General features: G+C 43.8%; 1 protein-coding gene across 1 annotated transcript in view; it reads left to right on the top strand.

Annotated features, from left to right (window-relative positions):
- The first annotated feature begins 3,006 nt into the window (after positions 1-3,006).
- Positions 3,007-16,352, top strand: part of SLC10A7 (solute carrier family 10 member 7) — a 212,518-nt gene continuing 199,172 nt past the window's right edge. The window contains exons 1-2 of the mRNA XM_006023737.2: positions 3,007-3,124; positions 9,176-9,258. Coding sequence (XP_006023799.1) covers positions 3,007-3,124; positions 9,176-9,258 — 201 coding nt within the window. The remainder of the gene's footprint in view (positions 3,125-9,175; positions 9,259-16,352) is intronic.

Here is a 16,352-nt window from a genome sequence, read left to right on the forward strand (position 1 = left end):
TTTCAATTTTTAATACTGTCATAATTCTCTTTAACATAGAAGAAATAATACAAGTATTTACCCTCAGGAAGTGAGCCAAAGTTGAACAGCTTTCAACTCTGGTGGTGTATACTAAGACCCCATATTTCTTGTGTGTAGCAATGGGCTATCAATGTTTGTATGGCATTCTGAAATCCACATGTGAAGAGCATACGGAAGTTCTGTTATCTTGCAAAAACTCATTTCAAGACACAATAAGCTAATATGAATTAAGGCCATTTTATTTCTGAATGAGAATATCTACATTGGTTATGTGTGCACAGCAGTGCAGTGTTCTCAAGCAGCTAGCTAAACTACAGGAAGCAGTACAACTACATTAGCATGGTGCTTCATATAGGCTAGTTATCCCTGTTGAGAACCAGGGTGTACCAAACTGAGAAGAAGCGCTGTCCTAAGAGCTAGCTATGCCCTATCATCTAGAGCTGGTTCCACAATCTCTGTGAAGAACTGCATGATGCCAAATGGATGTTCCCAAGAGAGGTTTGAAGTATTCTAACTTATGCGCATTCATTTAACAATTGTAGTTGATGCATCTTAACTTTCCTGAGTGTCCTGATGCAGACAAAAACCAACTCAGACTAACTGCATATTCCTGCTTGTCTTGAGAAATCAGCTGGTGTGCATTTCTCAAAATCAAGCAATTGCAAGTTGTTGCAGGCACACATATACACATTCCATAAAAATGTTGCAAGCTTAAGCTTGACACTCATGTATCTGAGACCAGAAGAAGGTTCCTTTCTATTTTTGAAAAACTATAAGAAAATATTTTTAACTCCACATATTCTAGGTCTCTTCATGGGACAGGGGAAAATCCAGCCCTACAATTTAGTAAATTCAGTTACAATATGTACTGTATCATAGGATACCAGCACCGTGCTGAGACTCCTGGCGGCCCCAGGAGAACTTTTGGTATTGGGCCCCCCTTTGCCAGAGATGATAATAATAATAACAACAACAACAACAACCACCATTTTGGGGGCCCCTTTCTGTCCACGCCCCGGGCAGCTGCCCAATTTGCCCATGCCTGTGTCTGGCCCTGGATATATGACAATACATACTCAGGCTGCTGAGATGGCAACTGAGTTGTGAGCTGTAAACAGCAACCATTTATTTACTTGATAATGGACAGCAGAAAATAAATGGCACAGCTATTGTTTGAAGCTCCATAGACTGTAAAATAAAAATTTGCTTTATCATTTAAAAATCAGATATCTCAACGGTTGTGTGCTGAACAAGATACCTGTGGTAGGACTGATGCAAGCAGCTGTGATGATAAAATGTTTCATACTCTATCATTTCCTTGTTAATGTGATTTAGAGTAAGGGGGTCATGGCCAGACAGAAACTGGACTAATGAATCCATCAGGGAAGCTGATACAAGAGACGAATAGAAAATCGAAAGTGCAGGTCGAGCACCAGATTCAGATTTTTATGATACTCTGTTTCAATGGAGATTTATTTAACATTAAAATAAGCCCACTGACTTTCAGCTAAAGAACAGAAGAGAAACACATATTTTCCTAAGACTGGAAGTAAGCTAATTCAGAAAGCATTCATATATAATGAAATAGAATAAATCACAAGAGATTAAGTTGTCTTTAGCTTATAAGAGGTATTCCTTTTCCTTAGGCAGAGCATTTGTCTTAGAATCAGTAGAGATATGAGCTACTTTCTATGGGGATACAATGGTAGTTAATGTTTGTGGATAAACTTGAAAGTGGCAATAATGAATTTGTTATTCTGAATTTGAACATATCATATAAATGGTATAATTATAATACTCCTTCCTGTTCTCCATTTTCTCAGCACTGACACACATTTTGCAGTTTATACAAATGCATGCAACGCAGCGCCGGGTGCTTTTAAAAGTGCCCAGCATGTGGCCATACCCATGATCATCTCCCCGATTCCTGCTAATCTCTCTCCACTCCGGGGTGTTAACCCCACTCTCCTTTTTAATGATCTTGACGGTTCACTGGTCCAGCTTTCTGTTCCTCTGTGGTTTGGCTGCCTGCCAGTCATTCCAGGTAACCTCTTGTGTCTCTCAGCCCTGCAAACCGGTTGGTTTTGTTTAGCTGGGGCGACAAACCTTAATTCAAGTGTGGCGCTATTAACTCAGGACTGGCAGGGAAACATTGGAGACACTGTCAAGATGTTCGGGGAGGCTAGATTTTGTGTTGGGCAGCTGAGTAGAAGACCTGCTTTGAACTACAAGAACCGTGGGACGGACGCCGCGGTCTTTCCACTCGTTTGGCCTCCTGCGTGGCGGGCTTTAAACTTTCCATATAATGCAGCAAGTGAGCGCAACATCGCACTAGACGTGGATTTGTTTCTACTTCGATCTTAGCCGGAGTCCCACAGCCCCCCCGGCCCCTGGTGCATCAGCAAAGCACCGAGGCGGAGGAGAGCAGAGCAGAGCAGAGCAGAGCAGAGGAGACGAGCAGCGTGAGGCGGCGCGGGGTAACTCACGCCCCTCCGGGGGGACGGTTGAGGGGGATAGAACGCGCCCCAGCTGCCGAGCTGACCCCGCCCTCTCACTCCTCCCCCGCCTATCGGGAGGCCCCGCGAGCTCCAGCCCTGCAGCTCCGGACCTGGAAGGCCGCGGCCACGCCCCGCCCCCAGCCGCGTCAGCGCCGGGCGTCCCGTAATGTATCAACAAAACGCGCAACACCCCGCTTCGCCTCCCGACCCCATCCCCGCCTCCTCTTCTACCCTCCCACCCCACAGCACCCGGGAGGGGTCGGTGCTGCTGCCTCCCCACTGCACTCCACTCCAGCCCCGGCCTAGCAGGGGGCGGCTGCTGCCCGAGTTCCGAGAAAGAGCGAGACGGCTGGGGTAAGAGTCACCCATGACGGGGAGAAGAAGCCTCTCACTGGTGGTGAGGGCGGGGGAAGGGGAGGAAGGAGGCAGGTGGGAGGGTGTCCATGCCGAGAGCGGCTGCGTGTCTCTTAGGAGGCGCGCGGTAGTAATGGCGGCCGGGCTCTGCCTGTCGCGGGCTGCCACGGGGCTGGGCGCCCGCGTGAGCGCCTGCAGCGTGCTGGCCATCGCCGCCGCCAAGCTGCAGCCCGCCGTGGGCGCCAAGGGCGGTGAGTGCGCGGGGCCGGAGCGCCCTCCCCGCGGGGCCCGGGACGCTTTGCAGTACCCCCCCAGTGCCCCTGGTGAAGGGAGTGAAGGGAGCCCGGGGGCGCCCCTTTGCAGCCTGCCCGAATAACCTGCCTCTCCCGCTCGACTCAATGCGACGTGTGGAAAGAGCACAGGCAGGAAGGTGCTTTGGGTAGAGGGTGATCTCTGGTATTAGGCCACCTAAATAGCAGGAGACATTGCTCTTTGGGGCAGCCTTCTGGACCCCGCCGCCTTCAGCAGAGGCGGTGAGGAGCTCCCTACGTGGCACTTAGTTGGTGTGTGCAGGTGCCCTCCTGCCATCTTCAGGCACACGCTTCAACCCAAGTTTTCTTGGTGGGATGCTGGGGGGCATGAAAGCTTGCGCATGCTTTGTCTCTGTGTCTTGTTTCATTGGTCTGGGAAAGTGCAGATCTCCCCTGCGCGGCTTCAGATGAATGCAGACCAACAGGGACTTTTTCAGCCCCAGTTCACTTCCTCGGACGTTTGGGTGTGCAAAAGCGTGTGCAGACGAGGTTCTTTGGGGAAATGTGGTTGGAAAACTTGTTCCAATTAAACAGTTGTTCCAGCTAAATAGTTGGGTGGAAAAAAATCATTTTTCCAACTATTTAGTTGGTTTAATAAAAGATGTCACGTTTCCCCAAAGAACCTTGTCGGCCCGTGTCCTTAGACCAACACGGCTACAACCAACACCCCTGAAACATAAAAGTGTGTGGTGCATGTAAGCTGCACGCAAGCTTTCGTGCCCCCAGCTTCTTATGAAGTGCTGTTGGCCGTGTCTACAGGAGACACTTTACTGCATGGCAACAGACTAATCTATTGCTCAGTAAAGCGTCACTGTCTACATGTGTAGACTCTTACTGCGCTGTAAGTTTGCTACTGGCATATGCAGGTAGTAAATTTACTGCACAGTAAAGCCAAATAGCATTAATTGCATGTATAGACGCACCCCTTGGGTTGAAGAGTGCCAGTGTTAGTCTGAAGTCAGGCAGAAGGCAGGGGAGATTTGCACCTTTACGGACTAACTGAACAACACAGAGAGAGAGAGAGAGAGCCCACAGGCTTTTGTGCACCCAAGCATCTGATGAAGTGAATTTGGGTGCATGAAAGCTTGTGCCCTTTCTATGTAACTTTTATTTAGTTAGGCTCCCAAGGTGCAAATCTCCTCTGCCTTCTGACGGGCTTCAGACTAACACGGCTAACTCCCTCTCTCCAGGCTTCGCAAGATCATTCTTAGTTTTGAATAGAAGGTGATGCCCAAGGGCTATGTTAAAGGCTGTTGAGCATGATTGGGACTTGAGATGAAGATGCATAGCACAAGCTTTCATGCCCCCAGCATCTGATGAAGCAGACCCGGGTTGAAGAATGTTGGTGTTAGTCTGAAGTCAGGCAGGAGGCAGGGGAGATTTGCGCCTTTATACGCTAACTAAATAACATGTCTAAACTAAGTCAGATATGTAGAAAGAGTGCAAGCTTTTGTGCACTCAAGTTTGCTGACTTTATCAGATGCTTGGGTGAACAAAGGCTTATGTGTTCGCACATTCTCTCTCTCTCTCTCTCTCTCTCTCTCTCTCTCTCTATACATATATATATATATATATATATATATATATAAAAACGTGTGTGTGTGTGATTTAGTTAGGCTATAAGGGTGCCAGTCTCTTCTGCCTGATTGCACACCAGCACTATCATTCTTAGTTCACCTCCTTAGATGCTGTGAGCACAAAAGCTTGTGTATAACTCAGAGCTTGCCTATACAGCTTACATGTAGCACAAGCTTTCGTGTACCCAGCATCTGATGAAGTGAATTTGGACTGAAGAATGGTATCATTCATCTGTGTTAGTCTGAAGTCAGTTGGAAGGTAGGGGAGATTGGCATCTTTATAGACTAGCTAAAGAACATTTATTTATAGATAGATATATAGATCTATATAGGTATATATAGATATGTTTGTATATCGAAAAAGCTCATAGCAGAGTCTTTCATGCACCTAAGTTCTACTTCATTGGATGCTTGGGTGCGCAAATATGCTCTGTCTTATTTAGCTAGGTTATAAAGGTGCAAATCTACCCTGTCTTCTGACCCATGAAGAGTGCCTTGCATTCAAAACTCTCCCAACTACACAGTTGGTCCAAGAAAAGGTATTCTTGCTTTAAAAAGAAATCCTTGCCTCTTGCATTAACAGCTAAGTTTAGTTGGTAACTTTGTAGCCCAGGTGCAGCTGTATTCCATCAGGCTGCTGTGTACTTTGACTGTACAAACTTAAATGAGGGGCTCAGGACTTGAAACACACCCAGTAGGGTCCATGCTCTTGTTCAGATATAAAAACAAAATTGATGTTGGCAGACATTTAGTTGGAGATGTTGGAGTGAAATGTTTTCTAACTCTAATAATGGTTTCTCTCTTGTAACAATGTTGCATCTTGGGAAACAGTACGTTTATACACCTTTTTTTTTAATATTAGCGGAGTAGTTATCACTCTGAGGTCATCTCCCACCATGTATTGTGAAATCTGGGTTGGTAAGAGGCCCTTGAGAGAAGAGGAAGCTGCAAGACTCAGCTTTCCTTACTCAGATTTTAGACTTTAAAATGTAAACATGGCAAATCACATTTATTCATTTCTAACATAACCCAAGAAGAATCCTTTACTGAATTCCCATCTCTGTTATAGGTTGGTGTTGTACAAAGATTAATAAGGTAGGATCCATAATTGAAAGTGTTTAAGAGTATGCATCTCTTACTTGATTAATAGGGATGAAAATCAGGTTAAAATCTGTTTTGAGCATGGTTCTGCTGACTTGGTGAAAATAATTCCATTAAGAAATGCCTAAAAAGAAAATAATTGGAGTTTAATATCTGATTGTATTTCATCCCTGACCCACTTGAGAGGGACACTGACTGACAACTTGAAATTGAGTTAGAAGTGATTTCAGGTACTACTTCTACCCCAGATGACTCTTATCAATATTTGTTGTTTTACTATAATACATTTCCATTTTTTTGTGTCCTCTGTTGCTTCCCGATGAACAACAGAGGAAACTGATTTACTCTGCAGGGGAAATAGTGGAACTGAGCACATAAAGTGTGTTGTCAAATGTATAAAGTCAACAAACTGAATTCTCTAATCTCAGTAAAGGAGATTAATACATTACTTGTAACAATAGCAAGTGAAACATTTGGTGCTTTGTTTGTTTTTTAATTGATTGCATATTTTTAATAATAAATATTGCATACCCAGTAACACCTGCTGGTTAGTTTTGGTTATAGCTGCAAAGTCCAAATGCTCAAAACTTTCCAAAACATCCACTTTTTATGGTAATTTTCTCTGTGGTTGGTCTCTGCCTGAAGGTGAATTTCTTTGCATATATGATATGAAAAAAAAAATTAACAATATTTCTTTAACTGTTTTCATAGGAAAAATAGGAGGAAAAATCACTTCCCTCATTTTAAAAGACAGAAAGTAGGGCAGGATACCACCTTAGAGACTAAGTGGTTCAGAGAGTCATGAACTTTCATAAGCAACAGCTATTTGACTTGCAGGCTGTTGCATACAAAACCCATGCTCCTCTGAGCCAGTTAGTCTCTAAGGTGCCCTACCTTTGGCCTGACTTGGGACTAACATGGCGAAACACCTTTCTCCTCATTGTAAAAATGTTCCAATCGTAGTTTTTAATTTTTTAATAGAGCTCAAGTTTGGCAGCAGACATGTACTGTTCTCAAGGAATTAGTACCTGTGCTTGGCTTCTGGAGGAAGAAAAAAAGTCAAGTCTTAAAAGCATTGTAAAAACAATTTCTGAGCTGTCTGTGGCAACTAAGGCACTAATCCAATGTGGAACTCAGTGTGGAAAGTCCTTCCCTTGTAATTGCATTGGAAGTAAAGCTCTGCCCAGGTCTATGGAGCCATCAACACTGAGTTTCTTGCCTTTTTTAAACAGAACCTAGTGACAACTCTTCTTGTATAAGCACTGAACTTATTCCTGCCCAGCTTGATTACTGCTTAATTGTCAGGGATTGTTCCTGGGACAACAGAAAACAAAACCATCCATAGATCCAGCCACATGATCTCAAACTACTCTTCTGCCACGTACTACTTTACAGTTAGAAAGACATTGAAGGAAAAAAAACCATGGTCTTGGGGGAAAGGGTTGGAGACTTTGTGACTCTGGCCAACAGAGCCATAGTGCAGCATGTCTTGAGCTTTATTTGGCAGTAGAACAGACTTCTAATGGTGTCTGGTATTTTCCAACTGCAATACAAAGCTCATCTCTTTAAATGTTTTGTTGGCTGATGAAAGCTTATTTCATTCCTCTTAGAACATACTCTTTATAAAAATCTTTGCAAAAGAGATTGGATGCCCCATTGGATGTTCCTAGCACTAGACAAATACTTAATCCTCCCGGTTCTAAAGTGATGATCACTTCATAAATTCACATAATAATGTTCAGGTTGCACAGTTTAAAACCAAGTGATAGTAAAAATCAGATTCCAACAGTACCAGATCAAAGACATACTGGGTACATGTAGCAGTTGTCTCTCTCTGTTTCTCATCATACTGTATTATATGCTATTCTTAGAAAAGATACAGAATGTGCAACAGAACCAGGTTCTGTAGCTGCAGCTTCCATTTCCACATTTGCCTTGATGTTGTGTTTTATATAGAGACTTTTTTTTTACAGTTCTAGTATCTCACCAAGCAAGGCCTATATGAAAGTAAAACTTGACTAAGGCTGCAGATAGACATCACATTTGTCTTGGGATAAACCATTTTATCCTAGGACAAAGTACAGTTGTTCAGACCTCTATGTCTGTTGTCCCAGGATACATCCTAAAAAGGTTCACTGGGTAAGAAGTACTTACAGTCTATCACAGGGCCTCTGAATGTGTGTCTGAACAATTTCCCCAGGATTGCATCATTGGATCGGAGGCAGAAAGTTGCAGTGCATTCAGTCATTCATTGAACTGTGACTAGATGGACGATGTGTGTACATGCCCATCCAGGATATTTTTGTTGCAGGACAGGTGCAGGTACAACTTGTCTAGAGACAAATGCAACATCTATTCCTAGCCTGAGAGAGAAGAGTTGGGCAGTCAAGCCCAGTTAGAGGGCATCATACTCCCTCTGAATGAACATTATCCAAATCTGTTGCATTCAGCTTCTCCCAAGACCATCAATGTGTGTCATTCATGCGCAAGAACAGAAAGGATCTTCTATTTTGAAGTATAGAAGAGTAGCTTGTTTGTTTGGTTGCTGTAGTTTTACTCAGGACAGATGATTAATACTAAATATAGTATGAAGTAAAAAAGGGAAAAAATAATTTTGCATTTTAAAATAGGATCCTTGTGCTCAGTTCAGATATTAATTTGATTGGAACTCCTATTACTAATATTTTCTTTTGACAAAGTTAACCTGATTGGGTAGTTACAAAAACAGTTGGCTGTTCACTGCAGTTCATGTAGGACGTCATCATGCAGCCCTGTTAGGGTTTACGTGGAACTGTATAGTCACTTGAAGCCCTTTGTGGAGTGCAGCTTGCTTTCCTCTAAGCTGCCAGCTGGGCCTACTGGCTGGTGTAGGTGGGGCTGGGGTGGTTCAGAAACCCCCATGGGGAAAAAAAAAGAGCTTAGTCACTGCATTCCTCTGAACATATGAACTACAGATCTCACAAGGTCAATCCAAGGGTGGGGGAAGGTTACTTATTTGCACTTCATCATGCTGTGTACACACAAAAGAGCTGTAGTAACAAATAGGTTTTGATTCTATTGGCATATTCTTTATTACACCATGTCTAATCTTTCTCTCTCTCTCCAATAGCTTATGAGTCTCGTTTTTTACTTAAAATATATAAAAGAGTGATGTTTACTTACAGAGCAAAACTTAAGTTTTAAAAATTGACTTTAATGATCAGAATTACTCCAAATATGCTGTCAATTACTTTGACTTCTTATAACTTTCTATACCCTTGTTGGCTTAACACTGGTTTACTTTGCTTTTTGTTTTTGTGTTTATATTTTTTAGGACCCTTGAAACCAGAAATTACTATAATTTACATTGCTGTTTCAGCCATATTCTTTAACAGCGGACTCTCGCTAAAAACTGAGGTACTTTAAATTTTACTTATTACTTCTTTCTTGTTGTAGTTTAAAAGTTTGTGTTGTTCTTGAAAGTACCTGACTGTAGCTAGGAGCACGATATTACTAATCTTGGGGGTTGATGTTGTCTGTAGACTGATCAATGAGAACATGTGAAACTTACGTGTATAGGCTATAACCACTTTATGTATTTAGAATAAATTCCATGAGATTGGGGGAGGAAATGAGAAGGCAGAACTGAGTGAAAGTTAGTGAAGGACCTATAAAAGACCCCTTATAGGTCTTTAGAGGGATTGAAGTGAAGAAGTTCTTCATGAAACTTGCATACCTCTGAAAGCCATGACAAGAGGGTTTAACATCATTTCCAGATGGGGCTGGCTGAGTATTAGGGTCATAGGAAAGTAGGGCTCAAAAGACTCTCAGGAGGTCATCCAGTCCAGCTCCCTGCTAAAGCCAGGATCATCCATGACTAAACAATCCCAGTCAAGTGTCTGTCCAATCTTATCGCAAAAAATGGTTGACAGTTTTTAGATTCCCAGCTTCTATAGGCAGCTTGTTCCAATGCTTGACCACTCTCATACTAAAAGTTCTTGCTAATCTCCAGCCTAAAATTCCTTTGCTGCAATTTGAGGCTAAAGCTCCTAATCCTGTCCCTCTGGGTCACAGAGAATAGTCTATCTCTCTCCTCTTTATAATTGCCCTTCAGGTATTTGAAAACTGTTATCAAATCCTCCCCCTCAGTCTTCTCTTTTCCAGACTAAATAATCGAAGTTCTTTCAGCCTTTCCTGTTAAGTCATTTTCCTTGCTTCTAATATTTTTTGTCACTCTCTTCTGGACTTTTTATAAATCTGTCCACATCTTCCTTGACGTCTGGTATCCAGAACTGGATACGGTACTCTGAGTGATATCTCATCAATCTCTTATAGAGCAAAATAATCACTTCTTTTTATTTGCAAGTGACAGACAACCTACTATGCTGTTGACTGTTATTTTTTGCAACAAGAATACACTGTTGGCTTGTATTCAGCTTATGGTCCACAGTAGCCTGCAGGTCCTTCTCTGCAGTACTGAAGCCTAGCTAGTCATTCCCCATTCTATTTGTGCATGCACTGTGTTTACTGTATTCTAAGATGAGGTGCCCTTCCCCTTTTAACATGAGGGAAGACAGCCCCTTGTTTTAGAATCAAGTACGAGGGTGGTGTTGGGGCAGGTGGATGATACAGCTCCTGGTCCAGCCCTACTCCAGCTGCTCTTTGCCCTCTTCCCCCTGCCATCTGCCCCCCGAGCCTCTTCTCCCCATCTCCACCTTCTGCACAGCCTCTGCTCTTCAGCCTTTCTGGCCATGTGCATGCTGCAGTTGTGTGCATGCATGTAGCATTTATCAGTGATGTTATCGGCTACACCAGCCAAAAAAAGCCGATGAACATGTCATGGGAGATGGTCAAAAGCCCTGCTAAAATCAGGGTATATCACATCCACTGCTTTCCCATCAATAGTGCTTGTCACCTTATCAGAGAAGGAAATCAGGTTGGTCAGGTATGACTTGCTCTTGGTGAATCTATGCTGGCTGTTCTTTGCTCTCCTTCATTTGATTTGAAACAGATTCCTTGATGGTCTGCTCCATAATCTCTCCAGGTAGAGGTCAGAGTGACTGGTCTGTAATTCTCTGGAACCTTTCTCCTTCCTTTTCTTGAAGACGGGCACTATATTTTAGAGGTGCACCAATAGAGATTTTTTGGGCTGATACTGATGGCCGATTTTTAGTGATCCATATTGGCTGATACCAGTCTGATTGCCGATATATAGCCCGGCAGCATGGAGAGCAGTGTCCGGCTGGTAAGTCTGATGGGGAAGGGGGAGGGGGAGGAAAGGGCATGGGGGTGCAGATTGAGGCCCCCACAGTGAGGGAGGGAGTGGGGCTGGGGTAGGCACTGCCCAGCCAGGGTAGGACATGGATGGAGCCGCAATAGATTGTTCAGAGGCAGGGGGGAGCATGGCTCCCACTGCTGCACACACCATGGGAGGGCATGGGGGGCGTGTGCCCCAGGATCTGCGCGCAGGTGAGGGCAGGCTGCCGCTGCAGGCTGGGGCCAGAGCTGTGCCAAGCTCTTCCCAGTGGGTAGGTTGGGCCATGCTATGCTTGGTCTGGGCGGTGGTGACACTGGGAGTGGGGCTATGGGGTGAGGGGGAGCTGTAGCCACCCCAAACTTCACCGTAGCCCCTGCTCCCAGTGCTTCTGCCGCCTCCCCGCACCATGTCTCCTGGACAAGCTGCAGCTCTGATCCGTGCCCCACCCTGGCTGAGCAGCATCTGCCTCTGCCACACTCCCTCCCTTGCCATGGGGACCTCGGCCTACTTCCCCCATGTCCCTTCCTTCCCCCACAACAGACTGATCAGCTGGGCGCTGCTTTCCATGCTGCTGGGCTGCGCTGCAGCTGCACACATGCACGCAGCATTATTGGTCACCTCAGCCAAAAAAAGCCGATTTACCAATGCTGTCAATTTTCCTTATATGAGTGCAAATGCTATATGGGACCGATGTATCGGTGTACCTCTACTATATTTACCCCTTTCTAGTCATTCAGGGCCTCGCCTGCCCTCCACAAGCTCCTTACCTGACCTCTAAAGATGACCAGTGGCTCAAAAATGGTGAGTAGCTGCATGATCCCTGCTGATGAGGCTCTATTAGCATGTGCGTGTAGTATGGCTCCATGAGCTATCCGTGGATTGAGAACTTTTTCCTGGAGCATTCTTTTATGTGAATCATGGATGGATATGTGGTTCATGTCCTGATCCTAGTGCCATGTCTAGGCTTGCCCCTGTTTCAACTTTTGCTTCCTTCTTTTTTCTTTTTTTTTTTCCAGAACAAGGATTAGACTGAGAGACTCAATTTAAGGGAGATCATCAGGCCAGGTTGCCTGTGGTGCTGTGATAATTGGTAGAAGTGCAGCTGTTTTCTCTTTATCTCCTTGCACAAGGCTTAAAATTAAAGAAAAACATTAAATTTCTCTGCCAATGTAGTCACCTAGTTCCTTTTCACTTTGTTGACTGACTTGAGCTGTTTATTAAATAAGATACCTTAAATAGTTTTGCGTTTGCCTCTAAAGCAAGCATTTTAGCTGTAAAGCAGAGATAAGATTAGTATTTTGGTGGGTACTTTGAGCCAGGATTTGAAAAATGTACTTGCTGACTCATCTTTAAGTTGGCTTTTGCAAGTTAAAGCTTTTATTTTTATTTATTTTTTTAACGAGTTTATAACCCTAATGGTTGTTAAAATAATGCTCCAAATGGGCACCAAGTTTGAATTGAGGACATGCTGCCTGAGGGCATGTGCTACACTTGTGCCCAAATGTGGCATAATTGAATTGAGTAACCTTGGGCCATTTAATTACTGTAATTTGGAACTCTTTTGTTGTCAGTGGAACTGTTGAGAGCTTATCAGTTTCATTCTTCTATTAGGAAAAGTAATGCTAGGAGAGGGAGGCAATTGGAGTTTTTTCATAAGGAAAGAATACTCAAAAGCGGAAGTTGAGAAGTAGCATAGGGAGTCTTCTCCAAGGAACATTGAGTGTCTTGGGTTTGGAGAAGAAATAGAAAAATTCCATTTCCCTTTTGGTTGCTTGAAGTTGTGAAGATTTGGTTTCATAAGGCAGTTGCTAATTAGAAGCTGATCAAATTAGGACCAGTTGATATAAAAAGCAGTGCCTGTTAGATGGGCTGGTAAATGAGCTTGGTAGAGGGCCTTGACTTCTGGACCTGCCTGTTCAGATCTCCCATCTTTTTTAGTAGTTTGAGTGCTTGGCAAATTTATACTTAATAAACCTTCCAAGTCCTGCTTTAAACTTATATGGCATCTTGTTATCCATTATTTTATTCACATCAGTTATATCACATATGCCCAGATTTCTATTCCATTAAGAATCTGAGCTCTTTTTATGAAGTATCTGGTCTGACAGAAGACCTTGTTTCTAGGAGCTGTTAAATTCTTAAATGTCCCAGACTTGAAAAATCATTTTTAATGTACAACTGGATTAGCAGTGAGATACTCTAGGGCCTATTTTATTTGTTCTTTCTAAATCCTTCTGTGGTTTGAGTCGTATGAGGTGTAATCTAAAGTTGATCATACTGTATCTCTTAACCAAGTCATTACTGATTAATGCTATCAGTACAAGTTGTTTCTCCCTTATTTTATTGTTTGTGTGTGTGCATGTGTGTACTGAATATATTGTATGAAATTAAAAAAATACAAGTTTTATATTAACAATGTGCATATTTAAACTAAACATCTGGAAAGTTTAGAATAACTTGCATCAGTCACTGTTATTGGGAAAACACAGCTCATGCTCAATAATATCTTGATATGATTCAAAAGTATGTTGCAGAACAGTTGGCAGCTTGCTGATATAGTTTGGACTATAAGTAAACAGAAGTCACTTTGGTTATATTTTTTGTGGTAATAAGTCTGTGGTCCCAATACACAAAAGGAATGTTTAACTTGACGTTACCATGGTGCCCACTCCCTTTTCACTTATTAGCTAGTTACGGCTTTTAAAACAGCTTCCTTATGCGAACCTCCCTGTGGACCTAGAACTTAAAAACTTATTCGTGAATGTCTGTTTAATACAGGGGTGGGTAAAAATACAGCCTGTGGGACAGACCCAGCCTCCCAGCTGACTGGCTCCAGCTGACAGCTGCCCCCACGGTGCTCTGCATGAGGCTGAGACCTGCCCGCTTCTGCCAGGGGAACCCACACTGCCAACCCAGCCCTGACCTCAGCCAGCACAGCTTCCAGTGGGGCTGTTCCTGGTGCTGCTGCAGCCAGCTGGGTGCTGCTCTGCTTCCCTTGCCTCCAACAGCAGCTCCTCCTCTTGCTCCTGCCTTTGATGTGCCATGTGCTCCAGGTGGGCAGGGGAGAAGCTTCAGCTGGGCGGCTCCTGCCCCAGCGCGTGGGGCTCCAGTTCCAGCTCCCCAGCCACCTTTTCACCCGCTCCACCCGCCCCTGGGTGGCTGCTCATCTCACCAGGTGGGCAGAGTGGGTGGAAGGCAGCTGGAGCCAGAGCTCTGTGCACTGAAGCAGGAATCGCCCAGATGAAGCCACAGCCCCCCGCCCCCCCGCCTGGAGCAGCACAGCAGGGGAAAGACCAGGGGGCCGTGAGAGGATAGGCAGAGCTGGACACAGGCATGGGCAAACTGGGCAGTCGCCTGGGGCCTGGACAGAAAGGGGGCCTGAAAATGGTAATTTAAAAATTATTATTATCATTATCTCTGGAGAAGGGGGGCCCGATAGTAAAAGTTTGCCCAGGGCCACCAGGAGTCTAGGTATTGTGCTGAGGTTAGGAGTGTGTGCACAGATTGGCATGGGTGCGCAGGAAGTGGATCGTAGTTTAAAACATATTTAAGACACTGATAATTTGGGGTATGTATAGCTTGTAACTCAGATAATCTCTTTTCTTCTCCCTTTATATCTGCAAGGATCTATATCATTAATGTGGCAAAATAATTCATTAAAAGGAAAACTGCTGAAAACTGTATGGTATTGAAATGGGAAATGAAGCTTATCCTACATAAATAGGTTGGCTTTAATTTCCACATTGATTTTTTTTTTTTTTTTTTTTTTTAAGTGGATGCGACATTGGCAACCAGAAATTATGCTAATGATTTTACACTGCTCAGTCAGTGAACGGTTGTAGGACCAAACTTCGGGGACCTGGCAAGAAAGAAGAAAGAATGTGCAGGTGTACTAAATGATTGCCATATTTTTCCAAGTCCAAGATGACTTCAAATGTGATGCAGTCCCTCAGTAATTAGATTCTATACATTGACAATTATATATTTATTTTTTTTTTGGTTGAATGGTGAGAGACCCTCATCTTGGATTTGATATGATAATCTTTCATTCATCTTTCTTCTTTTTGTTGAAGAAAATATTAAATAGTACTTGTGATGAAACCAGTTTATAAGAGGTTCAGTAGTGGTGTTGCAACCAAAAGAATTGCACTGCATTTTGTCATGCTTGTAATAATAAAGACATCTTCCTCAGAGATATTGGCATTAGATTTATTAAAGATTTTTGATGGAAAATATCTTAATCTCTTAAAGGTCATGTGTGTAGAAATATTAACAATATATGCAGCCTTTCTTTTGTGGTAACACTGTTTGGAATGTATGTTATAAATCTGTATTTTTCAGGCCTATGTAACTCAATGAGAAAACTTTTAAGGTTGTAAATAGACAACTTTTCAGATCAAATGAGAATTTTTTTAAACCCAAGTTTGGGGAAAAAATTGTTTTATTACAAGAAAGCAAAAATACCGGACAGATCTTATGCTGATTTCTTTGTAATTCCAAAACATTTGTTTTTCTGGAAGGCATTTTGTATGGACAAAAGTTCAGTGTTTCATAGGATCATAGAAAATTAGGGTTGGAAGGGACCTCATGAGGTCATCTAGTCCAGCTCCTGCTCAAAGCAGGACCATTCCCAACTAGATCATCCTAGTCAGGGCTTTGTTGAGCTGAGCCTTAAAAACCTCCAAGGATGGAGATCCCACCGCCTCTCTTGGTAACCTGTTCCAGTGCTTCACCACCCTTCTAGTGAGCTAATTTTTCCTAATATCCAATTTTAGCTTCCTGTGCTGCAACTTGGGACTGCTGTTCCTTGTTTTGTCATCTGCCACCACTGAGAACAGTCTAGCTTAAGGGTGTCCAACCTTTTTGAATGTGGGGCCGGATCACGAACTTTTTATCACCCAGTGGGCCGGTAAGCCATATTCAAAAACATCACAGAAATTGGTATCATATCAGGAAGTGATGTCATGTGACCTTTGACACCAATGAAGTTGCAAGGGTTGACATGGTGCTGGTTGACATGGCATGCATGCCCGGGTTGACACGGTGCTGCAGGAGCCGCTGGGCTACAACTGGGTTGACCTGGTGCTGGAGAAGCCGCAGGGCCAGGCTGGGGTTAACCTGGGGCCCGCCCAGCCTGCTGGTGCCATGCCCAGGTTGACATGGTGCTGCAGGACCCTCCTGGGCAGAATGGGGTCGGCACAGCCAGGAAAAGCAGCATGCAGCTGAAGCCGGCTTCCCACGTGCTGCTGGGGGC

The sequence above is a fragment of the Alligator sinensis genome, unplaced genomic scaffold (genome assembly GCF_000455745.1).
Source record: "Alligator sinensis unplaced genomic scaffold, ASM45574v1 scaffold169_2, whole genome shotgun sequence".
NCBI classification, from domain to species: domain Eukaryota; kingdom Metazoa; phylum Chordata; order Crocodylia; family Alligatoridae; genus Alligator; species Alligator sinensis.